General features: G+C 40.5%; 1 protein-coding gene across 2 annotated transcripts in view; it reads right to left on the bottom strand.

Annotated features, from left to right (window-relative positions):
* The window catches only part of LOC122564934 (coiled-coil domain-containing protein 180-like), a 106,032-nt gene that overhangs the window by 15,938 nt on the left and 67,177 nt on the right, over positions 1–22,917 (bottom strand). The window contains exons 14-26 of one of the 2 annotated variants that reach the window (XM_043720426.1): positions 20,780–20,955; positions 19,883–20,063; positions 18,572–18,718; positions 18,091–18,235; positions 15,195–15,311; positions 13,121–13,219; positions 12,546–12,632; positions 10,636–10,802; positions 7,840–7,907; positions 6,266–6,353; positions 3,424–3,498; positions 1,912–1,978; positions 290–434 (exon numbers count right to left, since the gene is read on the bottom strand). In XM_043720426.1, coding sequence (XP_043576361.1) covers positions 290–434; positions 1,912–1,978; positions 3,424–3,498; positions 6,266–6,353; positions 7,840–7,907; positions 10,636–10,802; positions 12,546–12,632; positions 13,121–13,219; positions 15,195–15,311; positions 18,091–18,235; positions 18,572–18,718; positions 19,883–20,063; positions 20,780–20,955 — 1,562 coding nt within the window. The remainder of the gene's footprint in view (positions 1–289; positions 435–1,911; positions 1,979–3,423; positions 3,499–6,265; positions 6,354–7,839; positions 7,908–10,635; positions 10,803–12,545; positions 12,633–13,120; positions 13,220–15,194; positions 15,312–18,090; positions 18,236–18,571; positions 18,719–19,882; positions 20,064–20,779; positions 20,956–22,917) is intronic. The other variant, XM_043720427.1, reaches the window with a different exon arrangement.

Below are 22,917 nucleotides of genomic sequence, written 5' to 3'. Positions count from 1 at the left end.
CCTTTTCTTATTTCTAAGTTCCACCCGTATAACTTCACTAGACGTTCTCCCAGGAATATTTTCCTTAAGTACAACCGTAATATTATCCTTAACCAAAAATGCTGCTCCCCTTCTCTCCTGACTCCCTTTCTCTCCTTCCTACAGCATCCATAGCCTGGAACATTAAACTGTTAGTCCTGCCCCTCCCTGAGCCATGTCTCTGTAATAGCTTTGATATCCCAGTCCCATTTTTCTTTGTATAGTTGGTTAAATTAGATTGATAAAACTTTAATTTAACTTTTCCTGTTACCTTGCAGACAGTTGCTGTGGTAGATATCAGCCTGAGCTTGATATGATAGCATCCTTTGAGTCAGCTCATCCATGCACTGGTCAAATGTGTCCTTCAGATATTCCGCACGGTAGACTGGATGTCGCTCCTTCTTTTTGTAATAGTCCTGATGCAGGTTAAGAAATCATATTTATTTAATACTGTCTTTGAGTCTAAAAGAGAAATGATACATATGAAACTGTTCAATATTATATAGGTATCATAGCAGTTAGTGGAAGAACTTATGTATAATAAAAACCACCTATCCAGTAAGGTCACTTAATAACAAAATAAGCATCAGAAAGGCATTTTGAAGATCGAGCCTGTTCTTCCTGTATACCACTTCCAATTCACTCAGCTGAGGACTATACATCCATCGACTTGACTTGCCTACATATGTATTCCATACCCAAAGCATTCATGGTCCTGGCTGTAATTGTGGCTTTACTATGACACCAGGAAGGGTACTTATACAAGTATATGAATAAGAAGTCAGGTTGGGATACTTAGTCCCTCTGACCTGCTGCATAATTGCAATTTCAAATCCTTTCCTGCCTGTTTCTGATAGCCTTCCAACCCTTTGAAGAATCTAACCAGCTCCGCCTTAAAATATGGAAAGACTCTGCTCCCACTGTCTTTTCAGGGAGAGAGTTCCAAACACTCGTGACCTCAGAGAAAACATTTTTCTTCATCTATGTTTAAATGAGTGGCCTCTTCTTTTTAAACAATGACCTCTGGTTCTAGATTCTCCCAAAAGAGGAAAACATCCTCTCTATTCCTGTACCTTCAAGTTGACCCTTTAAAGAAGGCTGGTTGGTTGCATATAGACAAGGATTTCCTCAATACAGGCAGCCTGGTACCAGCTGAGCTCAGGTTAACACTATTTTTTGCAAAAAAGAGGCACTAGCCATCTTATTTGCATACACATTGGGCCTGTTGCCTGTTACCAGCATGAGCCCTGGACACCCATTGCTTTAGCTGTACTGATATTCCAGGTGACTTGTACCTCGAATGCTGTCAAGGATGGAAGCAGGCTAGGTGGATCGCATTGACCACAAGATCCCCAATTGCGGTTGTTAACCTGGGCCCTGGCTGACAGATATAAACAGGAGATTCAGAAGGTCTCCTCAGTCTAGGGACTGGCTCTGAGCTGGCTGGTCAGAGCCCATGTACTGTGCACATGTAAATAAAGGGTGGGATACTGGCCTCTGTGGAGTTATTTCGAGTGCCCATTTAGCTCATTACAACAAGGTTTGATGTCATCCAAATCCCCTAGGCATCACATTAAGAAAGGTCATGTCAGACCGAAATACTGTTCGCATGATGGAACTGAAAGGAGACAGACAGAAAAACAAATGACAAGGGTGTGGAAGGTTATTTATAAAATGCTGAATCCAACAGCCATGATTGAATGGCAGAGCAGGCCCAATAGCCTAATTCTGCTCCTATATGTTATGAACTTACAAACTAGAAGGAGCTTGAGAGGCTGTATTGTCTGATGTTCTTACTATACAACATGATATGTAAATGTATATTGCAAAGGAGAAATCATGGCACAGTGCTAAACTCTTGTATTGCAATCAAAGAACAAAATAATTGCTCACCTCAGCAACAGCCAGGAAAGCATTAGTATTCTCCCACAAAATGAATGTTATTGATCCTTTAAATTGGCTGAAAGAAAGAATGATCCACATTAAAGTTTCACACATAATAGTAAGGTGTGGTCAGCATTGTGAACAGTACCTCGTAAGTGTTCACTGGGAATGCCTATTACAGATGGGCAAGAGTCTCCATTTCGGAGCACAGAAACCTAGGACCAGGAGTAGGCCATTCAGCCCCTCAAGTCTGTTCCATCATTCAGTGAGATCATTACTGATCTGTGGCCTAATTCCTCTGGTCCATGTTCCTTTTTAGTTTTGCTTAACAAAGAATGATCTTTCTCAGATTTAAAAAGTAACAACTGATCCAGCATCTGCTGCTTTTTGTGGAAGAGAGTTCCAAAAAATCTATCACCCTTTGTGTGTAGAAATGCTTCCTAACATCTCTCCTAAACAGTCTCAGATTATGCCCCTAGTTCAAAACTCCCCAACCAGTGGAAATAGTTTATCTTTTATTACGCTGTCTTTTCCTGTTAATATCTTCAAGACTTCAATAATATTACCCTTACTTAACATTCTAAGTTCTAGAGAAAACAGGCCTAACTTTTCCAATCTCTGCTCATAACTTAATGCCTGAAATTTAAGTATCATTCTTTAAACCTACATTGTACTGCCTATAAAGCCAATATATTCTTTCTAAGGTGTGGTGCCCAACATGTGAAGGCCTGATGCTGTTGGAATTTACCACTGCTTCAGTCCCTTTCCCGAAAACCCTTGACAAACCCACAGTAATGGACCTAGATAGTTGCGGACGTTTAAATGGGTCCCAGAAGATTGTCCAAGCTCAGGATTTGTTTGGATTACAGCTGAACAAACCTTCAAATAGCTCCACACTGGATTGTTAAGGTACTTTCAGTGGCATGAGCATGGTCTATTTTATATAACAGGTTTGACCCTCCAAGTTCCTCTCACCATTGTGTGCACCGCTTTCTCGACAACTAGTTTGGCACACTTGGTAAGATAGTAAGATGAATAGTAAAGGGACAAGTTGAGATGTTAACAAGGTTTTTAACAGGCAATAATCCCCCTTAATTGGGAACCAGCCATTGCCCAGTGAAAAACTTTCCACACTATTTGTTAAAATGTCTAAAAGATGAAATGGAATGCTCCTGATGTTAAGATAATCCTCACTGGACTTCTCTGTCACAAACCTTGACATAGCCCACATTGCTCAGAGTCCTAAAAGTTTCAGCTCAGACTCCAGAGGTTGGGATTGTTTCAGAGAAATAATGATGGCAAACACTGACACTTTTACAGTGATTGTTACAGCAAAATCTGGGCCATTCAGGTAACTAGGAATAGATAGGAATATACTACAGGAGATGAAATGCAACCGAGCAGCATTTGAGCATGAAATTTGTTAAATTATCTTCTCAGTTCATATGACTAACAGAAAGCAACGAGCTTGTAATTACTTATTACAAAAATACATAACTAGCACTTTTATATTTTACTTACTCAGATTCTTCTACTGTTTCTCCAAAAACTTGATATTTTGGGTCAAAACGGTTTATCTTGGAATATTTGACTGCACTGTAAAATTAGAGATGTTTAGTTGTGGTTCTTCTCTGACCTTTTACCATAGTGAATATGTTAGCTAACTGAGATATCAAACACAGAATAGTCAAAACAGAACAAACGATTTTGCAAATAAACCCAAAGGAAGGAATTTGGGATTAAATTATAACCTACAGTTAGTGCTGCAGTTTAGTGAGGCACAGAATCTATAAAATCACTGGAGATTCTGTGAAATTCATCAATGAAAATTAAAGTCTTTCAATTACTTTAGGAGACTCTGGCAAGTTTTAACCCTCTGACAATGCAGTTGATGTAAAAGGTACAATTCAGTGTGGACCGACCATATTGCTGAAGTAATAATTTCACTATTGGCTAACAATTGGGTCAAAATAGGAAATGTTTGGATTAACAGACATGTTCCAACAAAAATCCCAAATCACAGATTTAAATTTATATGATGCAATATCAAGTTGATAAGTCACAAAGTGCTTCACACAATCAATTATTATGGCAGTCTCTTGATTTGTCATTTAGAATAGAGCCGGGAGTCAGGGAAGAAGGGAATGAAAATAAAAACGGGGAAAGGAAGTGAAAGGGTAATGGGGTAAGTAGGAAAAGTGAAGTTGAGGCCACGATCAGATCAGACATGATCTTATCGAAAGGCAGAGCAGACTTTACAGGCCAAATGACTAATTATTGATAAAACTACCATGTGAGTTGGAATTTCCAAATTAAGAATAATGGCTGGTGGCTAAGGTGAATAAACAATTTGCTGCTGATACCATTCCTGGTCTGTTTATCCTGGCTCAGAGTGGGTAAAGGCAGTAGGTTAAACAGGAGATATTTCACAGAATCACAGAATTGTTACAGTGCAGGAGATAACTACATCCTGTGATGAGTTTCTGATTGTCATGTGCATCAGCTATATTGGCTGTTCAAAAATATCTGCAATATCTGCTGCATTAATCTCAGACCAATCACAGTGATCGAAGCAATTTCAGCAGCAACACTGAAATCAGGATTCGTTAAGAGAAAATCACAATTCCCTGGTGGTATGTGCTCTTCGATGCCAGAGTTTTGTTCAGTATTTTGTTCTTGGTTTTTGATAGAGGAGCTCAATTCACAGCTGCTATGCAGAAATCCTAAAGAATTATTTATTCCAAAGGCATCAGTTACCAATTATCAAAGTTGTTCTCTGTTTGAAATCATTTATTTAAAAATTAATTAATTATTAATTCAAAAATTAATGAGAAACTATTTTTCCTTAAACATTGCTAAAAAGAGGTACAAATCAAAGTGTTTATAAAATGCAAGAAAACAAACATTGAAAAGGAATACAGAATGAGAAGAAGTTGCTAATTGGTTATAGAGTCATAAAGTAATACAGCATAGAAACATTCCCTTTGGTCCAAACAGTCCACGTTGATCATAATCCCAAACTGAACTAATCCCAGCTCCCGGCCCACGTCCCTCCAAATCTTTCTAATTCATGTACTTATCTAGGTCTCTTTTGAATGTTTTAAATTGTGCCTGCATCCAACACTTCCTTTGGGAGTTCATTCCACATGCGAACCACCCACTGTCTTTTCAAAATCTCTCTCCTTTCATCTTTAAACTATGCCCCCTAGTCATGAAATACTCCATCCTAGGGTAAAGACATCTACCATTAACCCTATCTCCACCACTCATTACTTTTGCTTCTTATTTGACTCTGTAAGGTCACCTCTCAATCCCATATGCTCTTAGCGTTTCTTTACAACTCGACCCTTCCATACCTGGTAACAACCTAGTAAATCTTTTCTGAATCTGTTTTAGCTTAATAATATCCATCCTATAACAGTAGGCCATCGTTGGTACGGAGATGCAACTGGATCTGTTAACAATCTGAGCTAGTTGATTAACCTCAGACTGGGCAGATAGATTTTGTGTTCATGTTACACTCACCTTCAATGAGTCATTACTGAGAAAACAATTGCTGCAACTTGTTTTTCCACAATAAATAAAAGTGCTGCAGATTAAAGGGGCATTATGAAATAAGGTATCCTTTAATTTTTGTTTTATTATTTTTGTATTAACTAAAAAAGATACCGAAGCTGGATAGTATGGGCAGAAGGCTCCTTGATTTTCTAGGACAATGGGGGCTGGAGATTACATAAAGAAACTTCCAGCAACACATGCAAACTGCTCTGGCAGCCCAAGCAGTGTGTGTCACCAAGAAGACAGGGCAATCACCAAAGCTTGTTTGACAGCACTTTGCAAAACCTCAACTTCTACCACCTAGAGGAACAAGAGCAGCTGACACATGGGAGCATCACCATCTGCAAGTTCTCCTCCAAACTACATCCCATCCTGACTTGGAACTTTATCGCTGTTCTCACACTCTTATGCTTAAATAATTATTTTTGAATACCCTCATTTCCCATTGGACTGGCCACGCTTTTAGCGAAGAGAGTCAATACACACTGAGATCAATTACCTTCTTCTGCAAAAGATTTGGAGCCTTCAAAGGGATTTGCAGTAAGTTAGACTAACTGAGGTCCTTTAGGGAAATAAAGACAATAGCTCTCTCAGCAAAGCCTGACAGCAATACCTGAAATACTCTTTCAAAATGAGGACAATAGAGTAGAGAAAGAAGAGAGATCCCGATTACTGCCATCATCTGAACTAAAGGACCAGTTTAAATAGAGGTACAAAGTAAATTTTAAAATTAGACAAGCTAACATAGAATTCCACAGACATAACAATTACAAAAAAAATGTTTCAGCTATTCATTTTTACTGACCTAGGTGTTGTTGTCTTTTGTCCTCTGGAGGACATAGCTACAGAGCGCGCATTTTGGGAACCAGAACCAAATGACGCTTGAGATGCTGCTAAAGTGAATGAAGAGGCAAGATGATTTTCAATGAAGCCACTGCCAGTATTCCACATACCAGTCAAATTCTGCATTTTTGTGAATTTTATTGTTATTCTATAAAGACAGAAGTGTGCGACACCTCAGTAAGCTGCTTCAAAAGCTTAATTTAGGGTTCTATTCGTGAACGATGATGTAGGGTGAGCCTTATAAATCAAAACTTCAATTTCCAATTAAGTTAATTGATCCTAATGTGATGACGACAATAATGTTATAATTAGTCTCACTGCCCCAGAGAGAAATTATGCAGAGTTTCCCATTCTTAATTAAGATTCAGAGCCTTCTGTTGCAGTGTGCCTGGATAAGGTTACAATATCTTTGAAGCTGTGATGCAGATCTTTGCATTAGGTGTATATATTAAAGTTGGGGAATAAAGAAAGAAAACTGATTTTTTTTAAAAAAAGGTATAGTTTGATAACTTCCAGACAATCGCTCTGTAAATGTTGAGAGTTTGTTACTGGAAAAGCACAACAGGCCGTGCAACATCCGAGGAGCAGGAAAATCGATATTCCGGCCCGGAGCCCTTCTTCAGGAATGAGGCTGGGAGCTTCGGGTGGGGCTGGAGGGGAGGTAGCTGAGAGTGCAGTAGGTCCTACTGTCTCCGCTCTGTAATTGTGTCATTTTTCATTGACTCTTAGATTAGATTACTTACAGTGTGGAAACAGGCCCTTCGGCCCAACAAGTCCACACCGACCTGCCGAAGCGCAACCCACCCATACCCCTACATGTACCCCTTTTTACCTAACACTACGCGCAATTTAGCATGGCCAATTCACCTGACCTGCACATCTTTGGACTGTGGGAGGAAACCGGAGCACCCGGAGAAAACCCACGCAGACACGGGGAGAATGTGCAAACTCCACACAGTCGGTTGCCTGAGTCGGGAATTGAACCCGGGTCTCTGGCGCTGTGAGGCAGCAGTGCTAACCACTGTGCCACCGTGCCGCCCGACTCTCTCAGATGCCACTCGCTTCAGGGGATTCCATAACAAAAACAAAAAGCAGTTATAAAGCAAACCTGTTACAGAAGTCAAATTTATTTCCAACTTTAGCTCATTTAATGATAGAGTTTCTTTTGGAGAGTTGGTGACTCTCCAGTAATATTCCCATTTCTTGTGTATTGTTTGCAACAATGTCAGAGCATATTCAAAAATTGATTGTACCAACCGAGTTTCAATCTGATATCTACATATACGTGCTCTAAAGATACAATCACCGTGCAGTTAATTTTTGTTCGCCCCCACCCAATCCCAAGTCAAATATGAAAGTGTGTTATCACCAATTCCACAATTTATAGGGGGTAGTGGCAATCCTTGTTCTGTGTTTTTCAGTGAGTATACGAATCAAAGGGGAGATTGGTATACATCCACCATGTTGCCCAGATATTACTCTTTTGTTCATTTGGTGAGTAGTGCTGGAAACAGAAGGGATTCTGTTCTATATTACCTTTTACTGTAGATACTTCATCAGCTGTATCAATGTCTGTATCAGGTAACACTTCTGATTTATGGGCACTGCAAGTTACAATTTTTCGAACAGTACAAAATTACTACATAGTCAATACAGAATTGTAGCATTGCATTATGAAAGTTCAATGTTTGACGGAGTGGGGAGATGCCAACTACTTGAAAGGGCCATCCACTTCATTCAATTCCATTGCCACTCCCCTTTCACAATTTTCATTTTCAAATATATATGCATTTCCCTTCTAAATTGATTCTGCTCCAACTACTGTTTCTGACAGGTTACCTCATTAAACTCTTTGCATGAGGGAGCAATTTATTAATGTAGCATTGCTTCAGGCAGTACTAGACACTGCAATGAGGTCACACGAGTTTCCTCATTGATAGCGATGAAGAATACTGAGCAGCCCATTGATATAGCCGGTGCATGGACGCTCAAAATAACACTAACGGAATGAGTTTTCCCCTCCAACCCTCCAAATTCTCTAAACCATATCTTCTATTCTTTTGGTAATTATCTTAACTTTATGTCCTCTAGTTACCATTCACTATATCCCAATCCCTCAATTTTGACCATCTCAATCAGAATTCCTCTTAATCATTTCTATTCTGCTGAGAAAAGTCTTGGGCCAGATTTTGCTGATGGAAGCAGGTTAAGATGTAAGTGGGTGAGGGTAGATAATGGCATACACTGTCACAAACACAAACAGAAATTGCTGGAAAAGCTCAGCATGTCTGACAGCATCAGTAAAGGGAAATCAAAGTTAAAGTTTCAGGTCCGGCGACTCTTCCTCAGAATGGATAATGGTATGCAGTGTACTGCTGTCTCACCTCTGTTCCTTACCCAGGCCATTTTCGGGACAGAAAACCATAGGAACAGTGGGCAAGTGAACCCGTTCACAGAAATGATATGTTAATTAATGCATTTAAAAACTTCTTACATGATGCCTTTTTAAAAATCTACAACTTGTCCATTACCAATACCCTTCACTATATTCTGATAGATTATAACGGGATCTTGGAGCAGAAAGTGAGGTCTGCAGATGCTGGAGATCAGAGCTGGAAATGTGTTGCTGGAAAAGCGCAGCAGGTCAGACAGCATCCAAGGAACAGGAGAATCGACGTTTCGGGCATAAGCCCTGAAGAAGGGCTTATGCCCGAAACGTCGATTCTCCTGTTCCCTGGATGCTGTCTGACCTGTTGCGCTTTTCCAGCAACACATTTCCAGCTATAACGGGATCTTGATCAGGTGGGCCAATGGGCCGAAGAGTGGCAGATGGAGATTAATTTAGATAAATATGGGTGCTGCATTTTGGAAAGGCAAATCAGGGCAGGATTTATACACTTAATGGTAAGATCCTGTGGAGTGTTGCTGAACAAAGAGACCTTGGAGTGCAGGTTCATTGTTCCTTGAAAGTGGAGTCGTAGGCAGATAGGATAGTAAAGAAAGCGTTTAGTATGTTTGCCTTTATTAGTCAGTGCATTGAATATAGGAGTTGGAAGGTCATGTTGCAGCTGTACAGGACATTGGTTTAGCCATCTTTGGAGTATTGCTTGCAATTCTGGTCTCCCTGCCATGTTGTGAAACTTGAAAGGGTTCAGAAAAGATGTTCGAGGATGTTGCCAGGGTTGGAGGGTTTGAGCTATAGGGAAAGGCTGAATAGGCTGGGGCTGTTTTCCTTGGAGTGTGGAGACTAAGGGCTGACCTTATAGAGGTTTATAAAATCATGAGGGGCATGGATAGTGTTAACAGGCAAGGCCTTTTCTCTAAGGTGGCGAAGTCCAAAACTAGAGGGCATAGGTTTAAGGTGAGAGGGGAAAGAAATAAAAGGGACCTAAGGAGCAACTTATTCATGAAGAGGATGGTGCACGTCTGGAATCGGGTGCCAGAGGAAGTAGTGGAGACTGGTACAATTACAACATTTAAAAGGCATCTGGATGAGTATATGAATACGAAGATTTAGAGGGACATGGGCCAAATGCTGGCAAATGGGACTAGACCTATACAGGACATCTGGTCGGCATGGATGAGTTGGACTGAAGGGTCTGTTTCCGTGCTGTATATCTCTACGCCTTTTTGACTCTATCAGAAACACTTTGTCACCTACAAATCTACATCAGCTGTCCTTAATCAACATACGTTTCCAAACATCCATGGCTTGGTTTCGTGTGATAATGTGTAGAAGGTTACCAATGTTGGTCTGACTGGTCTATTGCTTTTTCCTTTCTAGTTTTTTGAGCAAAGACGTTACATTGGCAATCACCCTATCTTCTTGTACAATTTCCAAAGCCAAAGACATTCAAAAGATTCTGGTCCAGTGTTCCTGGGATAGGGAAGGGGAAATAGCCAAAGCTCCCTTTTTGATTATTATCCAGTTGCCCATGATAAATGTATGGATGGTGTCAAAGATTGAATGACTTTGGTAGACACCTCAAAACATACCGAATACAAGATTGAATAACTGTATTCATGTTATGTAAGAGATGAAAAATATTCAAGATAGATAAAAGGCAGATTATGTCATTTGTACATCAGTAGAGTGACCTGTGTATGCCATTCTCCCTTTTACACTTGGCATTGCCTACATTCCCCTTTTCACTGCTGGGTTGTGGAATGTAACCTAAAGAATCAGGAAGTACACTACTAATTAGCATTAGTTTTGTGGGTCAGGGAACTTTAACCCAATTGAGAATTGGTAGGGTGCACATTTCTGAAATTCTATGCTGCAATCAGTTTCCTGCTTATGCCAGTGAAAGCATGAACCCAATTTCACTTAACTGTAATAATTCTTTGACAACAGCAACAGCCACATCTTCAGTGGAGACTTTTCCCTTTCTGGTGGGCAGCAGCAGATTCTCATTTATTTTAGTCTCCCGTGTCTGAAACTCAACATGAGCGGCTGTGGCAACTGGCCCTTGGAGGGGATCTTCTGTTACAACTGGATCCTAGGATGAAGACAAATATAAGAAACCTAGTTGTTCAAATAGTTAACGATTGACAATTATTTTTTATTCAAGTGTTTTGATTGATTAGCATTGATGAAGGCTATGCTCACTGCATTAAAGTCATTTTTCTATCCCAAACAAAATTGTGAATATGAATCACATACCATTGGTTCTGAACTTGCCCTATTAATATTGCAGGGCGAGGATCAAAGTGAAAAATATGGCACAAAGTGATGCCACCAGTTGCTGTTTACCTTTGATGAGCTTGATTAGATTAGAATCCCTACAATGTGGAAACAGGCCTTTCGGCCCAACAAGTCCACACCGACCCTCCGAGGAGTAACCCACCCAGACCCATTCCCCTCTAACTAACGCACCTAACACAATGGGCAATTTAGCATGGCCAATTCACCTGACCTGCACATCTTTGGACTGTGGGAGGAAACCGGAGCACCCGGAGGAAACCCACACAGACACGGGGAGAATGTGCAAACTCCACACAGACAGTTGCCCGAGGCTGGAATCGAACCTGGGACTCTGGTGCTGTGAGGCAGCAATGCTAACCACTGAGTCACCGTGCCACTCCGCGATAGGAGATACCACTCCTGAAGAGGATCTTGGCTTTTGGGGGTTGGTAGAAATGGTGTATTAAAGGTGCTCGGTACTGAAATTACAATGAGTTACTACACCTTTACTTGAATGCTATTACTAAGTGTCAATACAAGGGTAAAGACTTGGGCCTGGCACAATGGTTGGGTTACATGGACTGTGTATCTGTTCAATAGTAGACTGACTTCACAGGAAATCCCATGGCCAGTTCATTTTATTAAATTCTTCATGTTCTCTGTACACATGGGAGCATGTCAAGAGATGATGCTGATGTTGAAGGTGAAGTGGTATTTCCTACAAGGTAGTTCTCGATGGATCGTTGATTAAATTGATAGGGGATCTACAAGTAGGCAAAAGTAAGGACTGCAGATGCTGGAGATCAGAGGCAAGATAAGAGTGGTGCTGGAAAAGCACAGCAGGTCAGGCAGCATCCGAGAAGCAGGAAAATCGACACTTCGGGCAAAAGCCCTTCGTCAGGAATGAGGCAGGGAGCCTCTGGGGTGGAGAGATAAATGGGAGGGGGTTGGGGTTAGGGAGAAGGTAGCTAAGAGTACAATAGATGGATGGAGGTGGAGATGAAGGTGATAGGTCAGAGAGGAGGACGGAGCCGATAGGTGGGAAGGAAGATTGGCAGGTAGGACCGGTCATGAGGATGGTGCTGAGCTGGCAGGTTGGAACTAGGGTAACGTGGGGGAACGGAAAATGAGGAAACTGGTGATGTCCACATTGATGCCCTGGGGTTGAAGTGTTCCAAGGCGGAAGATCTACAAGTGTCAATTCAGCAGGCAGCAATGTTCTGGTGAGAAGGTTAGAAAACAAATAATTGGAAGAGGTTCATGAAAGGAAATATAGAATGCAGCAATCAGGATGCATGAAAACTATTCCAAACATTAAGAACAAAATAACTTGTAATTCAGTAACAAAATAAATAGTTTTACAGGTGCTACTTGCAAAAGCTAAGTCATGTCTTCAGTCTCATTTCATAAGTTTAAAACCAAATAGCACATGCTGAAGATTAAACCCAGGGCTTTTCTGTTCTCAGTTTCGTTACCATTCAAGCCTTATAATTTACCAAATGTGTTTATCAGGCAATGTTTCCTGCAAAACAGACACACCAATACAGTTCATGCTTACCACCAAACAGTTGAGATAAAGAGCCCTCTTTTCCACAAGGTCCTGGATAATCTTGGAGAAGTGATACAGTTCCTTAGGCAACACAACCTGGAGAGGGAGTATCAACTATATTACCAACAGTAACTGAAATCTCTCCAAACGAGGTCTATTTTTGCTGTCTCTGCTTTAGAATGCTAATAAAAATGATCAGGTGAAGCCTTGTTGTGGAGGTAGGGGGTCTCATCAGCTATTTACAGAGCCAGCAAGAGACCTCCCATTGCCTCTACCAGGCAAGGATTGCCATAACCAAGGCTATCCAACCATTAGTGAGACCACTGACCTTTGGGTTGTCTCCTGCAATCATTATCAAAATGCACAAAGTGTAAAACTGCAGTGGGAAGTTCAAGTAGGGATTTAAGTTTCAATCAGTAGAGAATAATATATTACTGCAGATGGTCTGGGAGAATTTAGGCATTGATGGTGATAAATAGGGGTTAAAAATAGTACAACAGCAAAGGTAAAATCACAGATTGATTTGTAAATACAGAGTAAAACTTTGCAAAAGAAGAGCTAATTGCAGTAGAAATTCAACTCACTTCTTTATCCAGATTGGGTCGGGCACATGCATCTATTTTTATTTCAAACTGTTGAAGATGGGAAGCTATATTCTGCGTATGGCTGTTGCTGAGGGCCACCTGCAACATGGTCATGTCATATTAGAAATAAGATTATTCTCATAAATTGCATAAAGGTCTGCAGGATAAACTATATGATTCTGTACTCCTGACACATTTTCTTTTATTGCCAAGAACTGGAAAGTCGTGCGAAATGCAGGTTGAGTATTCTAATCTCTGAGCTTAACACGTCACCATTGAACACAATACTAAAACTAGCTCATTACCTGACTGCTATTAATTATAAAAAATACTTATTTTCTCCTATTTTTAATCTCCTATTTTTAACTAAAGAAAAGTTTACCTTTCTTGGGGGTCATGGGACTCCATGCTATAAGCAAATTTGTAGTATGTTAACCATATTATATCCACTGTATATGCTATTTGAAATCACTCACTCTCCAACTCATTGTCACAATGTTTGGTCATGTGTTTATCTCAACATTTAATGTTTGAAACTATCGATATAAACATTTAGTGTGCATATCCTGTACGTAAACTGTTGCCAATGACTCTAATCCCGAAACCTACAGTTAGTAGATCTCTGTGGACTGAGTTTCTGAAATCTATGTAACTACAGGCAGTCCTTGGGTTGTGAACAGGCTCTGTCCCTGAGTCTGTTCACAAACTGATTTGTACTCAATTCAGAACATAATGCAGGACAATGTAAAACAGCTGCTTGTAAGAAAATACAGGAAATGTTTGTATGTTGGATATTTAAAATTACACCACTGTATGGTATTGCATTCGTAAACATGAGTGTTTGTAAACTGTGGACCCCCTTACCATGGATACAATATACTTATGCTGATTAACACAGAATGGGCAGACAAGTGACTCATATTATCATTTCAAAGAATAAACTGAAAGCAGTCACGAGTTGCATTTTCAATGCTATATATCATTGTTAAATCAGAAAATATTGGATAGCATTTTTCAGTCTTCAGAAGAAAACTTATTTTGGTCATTATTGGCACAATTTTAACCAGAGCACCTTTTGGGATGGACAGAGAAAGATGACTGTGAAGTGTAATTCCTGAGCAAACCAAAGCTTCAGGCCAGGGATATTTTAACTCCCAAGCTTCATGCAAGTGCTCTTACCAAATCATGCATTTGATGGGGGCAAAAGAGGTGAGGAAGAAGAATGGCTGCTCCAGTTAAAGATCTATCCTTGACAGACCAGTGGCTTTTGAATGAGTGGTGGGGAAGTTGGCTTTGGGAGGGGGCCCTGCTATGAGCGGCAGGGTGAAGAATTCTCAGACAGGGGTGTTTGTAAATCTCCCTCTGGGACCCAGACTGACCTCTGGATCCCAAAATGCCAACCTTTTTCTTATGTGGAGGGCTTCTTTGACTCTCTCACCAGCTTTTCCAAGCCTAGCAGAAACGCTGTGGTGCCTTTTCATTTCAGGTGGCGGTCTTAATGCTTCCTGGGTCCTTTAATCCTTGTAGGGATCCCAATCAGTATTTACACAAGACTGCGGCCTCCTCCATTGGGGGAAAGAAGATTCAGTGCTCCTCAAATGGGAGATCACTGAGGACAAAGAGAGGAATGCAGCACTGGGAAGAGTGAAAATTCCCCTTTTGTATTAATGGCATGTAAATTTAGCAAGAGGGCTTCCTTGTGTTAAGGATTTCCGAGCAAAATTGTGAAAGCTATCTAAAATACGAGGTTTATGGATTTCATCAAACTCACTGGTCCTTACCAGATATCCAAAAGTGCACCAACTAGTAGGAGACCTGTTAGGAACAGGAAACGTTAGTTTTCTCTTTCTCGCCCCAGGAGAGGTTTAGCATCTCCAAAGCTACCATAAGCTGAGATTCATTAACTCAGCACAAACCAAAGATTACACCAGGGCTGCTCTAGGCTGTATTGTTCATTCAACAAGCAGAGAAGCTGTTGATAGATTATTTTCCTACTTTGTTGGTGCAGAAAGACTATTTAAACTTTCACAACATTCGCTCTTAAATTGGAATGACTCAGAAAAACTCCCCTTACCTCAGTTTTAATTTTTGTCTGAGTGTTAGTCAGAAATCGTTTAATTTTCTCAATGAAGATCAAATCCAATGTGTAACGTGTATATTTGTCTTCTACCTCTTTGATCACTGCAGTAGACTTTTTGAAAGAATGAGCAGAAGTTACATATTCAATATCACACTGTGATTCATGATTCCTAAGACTCTTTACAAGAATAATTACAATCTGCAGGGTGCATAACGATAAAATAAAACTGTCTGCAGCTATAAGTTTAAAAGGACACATGCAGACATACTGGTTGAAGGCTCCACCTTTCGGTCGAATCTCAGATGGTGACGAAACAGACTACAGACGGGAGGTGGAAGACCTGGAAAAATGATGCACTGAGAACAACCTAGCTCTCAATGCTGGCAAAACCAAGGAACTCATTATTGACTTTCAGCAGGATGTTACTCATACTCCCCTCCACATTAACAGCACAGAAGTGGGATGAGTGGAGAGTGTCAAGCTCCTGGAAGTGGTCATCCACAACAAGCTTTCTTGGACTCTTCATGTGGACGCACTGGTTACAAAGGCCCAACAATGTCTCTTCTTCCTCAGGCAGCTGAGGAGATTTGGCATGATGGCAAATACCCTTGCCAACTTTTATAGGTGCGCCATCGAGAGCATTCTGTCAGGATGTATTACTACCTGGTATGGCAACTGTACCATTCAAGATCGGAGATGGTTACAGAGAGTGGTGAACTCAGCCCAGACAATCACAAAGACCAACCTCCCATCTACAGAATCCATCTTCCAGGCCCACTGTCGAGGAAAGGCCACCAGCATTCTCAAAGATCCATCCCACCCTGGCAATGTTTTTCTACAACCTCTACCATCGGGGAGAAGGTACAGAAGCCTGAACACACGCACCAGCTGGTTTAGAAACAGTTTCTATCCTACTTTTGTTAGAATACTGAATGAACTCACAAACTCTTCACATTTGCCTGTCCCTGTGCTTTTGTTTTTGCCGCTGTTTACCTATTATTTACTTATCTGTGCTACTCAACTATGTGATCTGCCTGTATTGCTCGCAAGACAAAGCTTTTCACAGTGCCTCGGTACACATGACAATAAATTCAATTCAATTCAATTCAGATGCTAACAAGTCTGCTGTGCATTTCTGGTATTTGCAGTTTTTCTTTTTATTTACAATGCTTGATTAGCATTTGACAGGCATTTGCCAAATGCCACATTGTGGAGGGATAAAGCCCAGGCACTTCAAGTGTACACCTAAAGCATGCAGAATGGACAGATCATGATGCTAGTCAATGTCGATTTGACAAAAGAACAGCCATTGTGGTCCTTGCTGCTCCAGTTAATGCCCTCTCAAACTAGCATAGCTGACCATATATTCAGCTATGTGAGGGGGAATTCTCAATTAGAGCTGTTAAAGGCACCAGTATCCAACCTGCACGGGGATTATTTTTGACTATCTACATGTTGTCCCTGGGTTAGTGGAAGTGTTTGGGTGTTGGATAAACTGTGAGAAGTTGCTTACACCTTCAGGGACTGCTGGCAGACATTTGAAAGTATTTTGTACTTTCGAATGGTTTCTGAACACATAATGTGCTTCCAGTCACGGGGATTATAGTTATAGTTCCTCTTACATTACAGCATTAAAAAAAGGAGCAAAGGCAACAGAGATGACAAAGTTGACAATGGACTTAGTGATTGAAGAAGGCAGCTCACCACTACCTCCTTGAAGGCAACTAGGGCTGGGCAATAAATGCTGATCCAGGCAATGATGCCTGTATCCTGTGAATGAATTGAAAAAAAAAGGTGCTTTCAAGGGTATGAAGATAGATCTCAGCAGAAGGAGACCACTCAATTTTCAAGCCATTTTCACAATAAACATTGCCGGAGAAGTATATGAGGCATGTGGTAGTATTGCTAGGACTTTCCTATATTGTTAGCAATGTAACAGAGGGGCCATAGCTTGGATATTTCGTGAGTGTACCAGGAAGTCTGCAGAGCAGGCAGCTCATGATGTTAGTCAGCACTAAATGCTGATTTAACATTCACTGAGTCATCTTGATCTTCACTGTTTCACTTAATGCCTGTCGAAGTATTATGGCTGACAATGCATGCAGCTGCAAGAAGGGTCTGTCCTGCCAACACTTTACAGGCATTCACTCACTGACAACAAACGGGAGGTCATTAAACATCTTGCAGCACTCCATTCATGTCCTCAATGCCAAACCATTGGCAACTATCAGAGCCACCTGCTCCCACTTATCTTCCCTGTTGTATTTTCCCCCTCATATATGTCCCTGCCTCTGTTAAGTGCTTAAAACATATGACATCGCTAGGATCCTTACACACATGAAGAGAGACACAAACAATGCTGAGGAGTGTATCCTCTATAGACTACTTAGTGTACTAGTCACCTTAAATGCAGCAGATGAGGAGACCGTTACTTGACTCTGAGGATTTGCATGCACTAAATAAAAATAATGGTTAAAAGCACAATATTGCAGATGCTGGAAATCTGAAGCAAACACAGAGAAACTCAGCATGGCTAGCAGCATTGATGGGGATAGAAACAGAGTTAACATGTTGAGTCTGGTATGGCTTGAAACCTATTCACTGGGAATTTTTGGAACAGGAATCAGGCCTCAATGATAGCCCATGCCCACCTTAAGAAAATGCCAGGGTTTAAAGTAGTCTTAAAGGTGTTGACATTTGGTTGGAGCTCTTTGACAGCCATTGCTGCCTCGGAGCTCCCAGCCCCAACATTTCAGTTCGCAATCCCACTAGGACCTAGATTTTGGTAAGCTCTGTACAAAAACCTCAGAAACTAATGAGTGAGTTTACTGTAATCCACATTTGCAGGCAGCTTTCATTTTAAATACATAAAAACAAACATTTTATGTACCTGCTCTAAGGACATGGCCTCCATGATTTCTAAATCAACCATAATTATCCCTTCTGTATTGGCAATGCCACTGGCTATCACCTCGATTCTCTCATTGTACTCCTCAATTTCTTTCGGTGTATAGTTACCACCATTTGCAAATAACCTAAAAGACAAAGCATCACACAACAAAACAGATTTTTTTTACAATCAGGAAAACAACTTAACAGCTCAGTTTCTTTTGATAGATTTATCCACCTGCCCACTTCTAATAGCATCACTTAATAATTTTCTAATTGCCCATTTACCCCTTAATATTGGATATTTCAAAGACTCTCCTGAGAAGCTTTGTTCTACAACTTGGTTACCCTTGGAACCCTACATTTAAACTTATGCACTCTAGTATTCAGCTTTCAACCTCTTTCCTGATTAAAAATATTAAATGGTCACTTCTGCAGTTTGGAGTCCTTAATAAAGCACAAGTTCAAACATTTTACAGTACCTGAATGATGCGATAAACTGCGCATTGTCATCCTGCAATTTTCCTAGAGTTTTGTCCAGCATATTCTGAAATTCGCGAAGTAACGTATTGACAGAATCCATGTATTTTTCCTGCCTGTTGTGAAGGGACTTTAGTAAATTTATTAGCCTAGGATAAAGCAAGACAGAGGAATACTTTTAAAATTTTTCATGGGATGTGGGCATCACTGACAAGACAGCATTTGTTGCTCATTCCTAACTGCCCTTGAACTGAGTGACTTGCTAGACAATCTCAGAAGCTCATAAGCTTGTTACAATCTGGAATCACATGGAGGTCAGACCAAAAAAAGGATGACAGATTTTCTTTCAAAAAGGACATTAGTGAGCCATAAAGGGATTTCCTACTAATTCTTGACAGGCTCATGATCACTATTACTGACACTAGATTCTAATTCCAGGTTTTCTTAATTTATTGAATTAAAATTGCAGAAGCTGCTATGATGAGATTTGAACCTTTGTCACCAGAACATTACTTTGGTACCTCTGGATTAGTAACATTATCACTACACCAGTGACTCATCTTAATTTATAAAGTAATAAACTAAGCAGAAGAACAGTGCTGTGACCCTTGTGTCTGCCCTGGGAACATCATCATCCTACAAGTCTCACAACATCCTGATTTGAACAAGTATTGCTGTTCCTAAATTATGGCTCAGTTAAGATTCTAGAATTTCCTATCTAGGACCATCACAGGAGCTTCATTGACAGATGTACTTGAAGGTAAATTGGAAACAAATGCAGTTTAGTGTTCTGAAACAAGCTCAGAAAAAAAATTAAAATGTAAATCATTACTTGACAGATTCCCAGTGCTTAGTGTGGTGCTGGAAAAGCACAGCAGGTCAGGCAGCATCCGAGGAGCAGGAGAGTCGACGTTTCAGGCAAAAGCCCTTCATCAGGAATGAATGAATTCCTGCTGAAGGGCTTTTGCCCGAAATGTCGATTTTCCTGCTCCTCGGATGCTGCCCGACCTGCTGTGCTTTTCCAGCACCACTCTAATCTAGACTCTGATCTCTAGCATCTGCAGTCCTCACTTTTGCCTAAATTCCAACAGCTTTCCCATTGTTCTAAATTGGTCAGCAAATAAAATGTCTAGTTAATAATTGATTAATTTGGGGGAACATACTCCCATGAGACTGTTGCCCTCCAGTGTTGCCCAAATAACCCCAGCGTTGTTTAGGGACCCCCAAGCCATGGGGAAAATCCTGACTCAGGTCGGTGCAAGTTCGCATAACAGAGAGGAGCTCTTTACATGCACCTTCTAAAGATGATTCACCTTTCAGATTTATTTGCAGTTTTAAAGATCTCCTCCAAGTTGTGAATGTTGTTACGGAACTCCACAATGAAGTTGCAGTGCTCTGATTGAACTGCTTTGAAATCCTTCTTCAGTTTTGTCAAAACTTCATCCACTCCTTTACAGTGACGTTCGACTTTCTCTCTGTGCAGGCGCAGTTCCACTGTAAGACAAGGTCAATGGTAAGAAGGATAAAGTGGAACATAACAGGGGTTCCCTCATTCACCTGCTGTAACAATGGCGGAAGAGTCTGGACACCCAGAAAATGGCACATATTGGCGACCTGGAAAGGCTCAAGCAATTAGGAACCTATCCCACTTACACACACACACACACACACACACCACACACACACACACACACACCACACACACACACACACACACATACACACACACACACACCACCAGTCCCGAAGGAGGGGTATACCCGAAATGTTGATTTCTGCACCTCCTGATGATGGCTGGCTTGCTGTGTTCTTCCAGCCTCCTGCCCATCTACTTGGATACCAGCATCTGCAGTTTTTTTGTCTCTTCACAAATACTGGCTGCTTTCCTTGACATGTTATCGACAGTGGCTGGGATCTTAGATCAACCCAGATCTCAACACATATTGTCAATGATGTTCTAGTATTAGTGACCGTACATCACAAACAAATCCTTTGCCTTTTATTTTCTCCTCCAACTTCAGCCACTTTGCTACTTATTATAACATTCTCACTGTAACTCTGATTGTAATCAAATCAAGGTTCTTGCAGGTATATATGCACAACAAAATATAGTGGCACATTCACCAACTGAGACATAGGGATGGCAATGACTAACTGGACCCTTTCAGTTTGTATGTACAGGTACTTCAGACACAGCACTGGTACTTTACCAGCTCTGACATTGAATACATCCATCTTAATGCGTTTTCCTCTGGGCTCATGCAGGTGCATTTGCAGCTCCAACTCCGCTTTAAGCTCTTTCTTCTTGATCACAGTAATATCCTTGGCATTATTCATGGCTTTGTCAAACCAACTCTCTAAGAGTTCAAAGAAATTCAAGCGCACCCTGAATAGATGAAGAGACATTTGATTTAGCAAAAAGAAACACTACACAAGTCTGGTGGTAATAAGCAGAAAGAAGAAATACAATCACAAGTTGTCATTGTAGTTACAGGTTACAGTGCATGAATACTGAAAATGAATTATCAGTTAGTAATCCACTCAACAGATGTGATGAGTCAAATAAATTTCAAGTAGCTTAGAGCCATATATCAAATCTTCATCATCTTTGCTGATGCCCTTCCTGTATCTATCTATAAGCATTAGGATAATTGCATTTTGGTACAACAAACAAGGGTAGGGCTTAGACAATTAATGTTAGAAGCTTGGGTAGTGCTATATAACAGAGCGACCTAAGGGTTCAGGTACATAATTCTTTGATGTTTGTGTCACATATAGACAGGGTGGTTAAAAAGCTGATTAGCACAATTGCCTTCCTTGCTCAGTCCTTTGAGTATCGGAGTTGGGACATTATGTTGAGATTGTATGGGACATTGGTGAGGCCTCTTCTGGAGCACTGTGTCCAGTACTGATCACCCAGTTAGAGGAAGGATGTGATTAAGCTTGAGAGGGTTCAGAAGAGATTTACTAGGATGTTGCTGTTATGGAAAGTATGATTTATAAAGAAAGCTTGATAGGCTGGGACTTTTTTCACAGGAGAGTAGGATGTTGGGAGGCGATCTGATAGAAGTTTATAAAATAATGAAGGGAATAGATAGAGTTAATTGTAAGTGTCTTTTCCCTAGGATGGGGGATTTCACGACCAGGGTCACATTTTTAAGGTGAGAGGAGAGAGATTTAAAGAAGACATGAGGGGCAATGTTTTTACACAGAGGGAGGACTGAACTTCCGAGGAAGTGGTGGATATGGGGTACAATTAAAAGACATTTTGGACATACTGGAGTGCTGTGGTGGGTGCAATGAAGGGGATTTTGGGTGTAAAGATGGAGAATGACCTGATCTCTCTTCTTCTTGGCCTGCCTAGTGTGTTCCCTGCAGATGCGCACAACAAAAAACTTTTCAACATCCTCACTTTCTGTGCAAAAAAGAATATTTTGCTAGATTGGATATCTGAAAACCCCTGGACCTTTCGGGTTGGGGCGGAAGATTGTTATGGAGCATGTCCCCTTGGATTTTCTCACAAGTATGGTACACCACAAAACTGAGAATTTCTATTAGACATGGCAGCCATTTTTGAAATACCTGGACACAGATTTATCTGCCACACTAACAAGGGCTTTTAAATAACTGTAACAAATGTGTTTTATGAGTCCAATATCCAAAGAGGAGGAACTGCGAATGTATGAGTGTCATGTTTGGCTGAGTTATTACTATCTATTAGCTTGTTGTTGGTTATTATTTATTTAGTTAAGTAGTTAGATGGGTTTTTTTATTATATATTTTTCTATATATATTTATACATTTGTATATGAGGGCAGGTTGGATTTTTTGTGTTCTTTCTTTGTACTGTTTGTATTTGTTGTAATATTTAAAAAAATTATTTTTTCAATAAAATTATATTAAAAACAAGACATTTTGGACAGGTACATGAATAGGGATGGTTTGGAGGGATATGGGCCAGGAGCAGGCAAGTGGGACTAGTTTAGTTTGGGATTATGTTCGGCATGGACTGGTTGGGCCAAAGGGTCTGGTTCCGTGCTGTATGACTCTATGTGTCCATCAGGTAACACACACTTATGGAAGTTTCAGTGTCACAGAAAAAATTGCATTTGGGATTGTAAAATTTCCAGAATAGCTGATGCCAGAAAATGCATACCTTCCTTCTTAATTAGCCTTTACAAAGTCAGGGTGTTTACTGGAAGACTAAATTTAGAGTCAACTAATTTTAGCTTTAACTTACTTTAGTTTCAACTAATTTTATGCTATAATGATCTGTAAAAGTAAACAGAAAATCCCCTAGCTTACTGTAACACCACAGAAATCCACTGCTAGAGACAAAAATGTATGA

The sequence above is a fragment of the Chiloscyllium plagiosum genome, chromosome 30 (genome assembly GCF_004010195.1).
Source record: "Chiloscyllium plagiosum isolate BGI_BamShark_2017 chromosome 30, ASM401019v2, whole genome shotgun sequence".
Classification (NCBI taxonomy): domain Eukaryota; kingdom Metazoa; phylum Chordata; class Chondrichthyes; order Orectolobiformes; family Hemiscylliidae; genus Chiloscyllium; species Chiloscyllium plagiosum.
The sequence above is the reverse complement of the archived record's forward strand: the minus strand, read 5'-3'. Positions and strand labels throughout refer to the sequence as shown.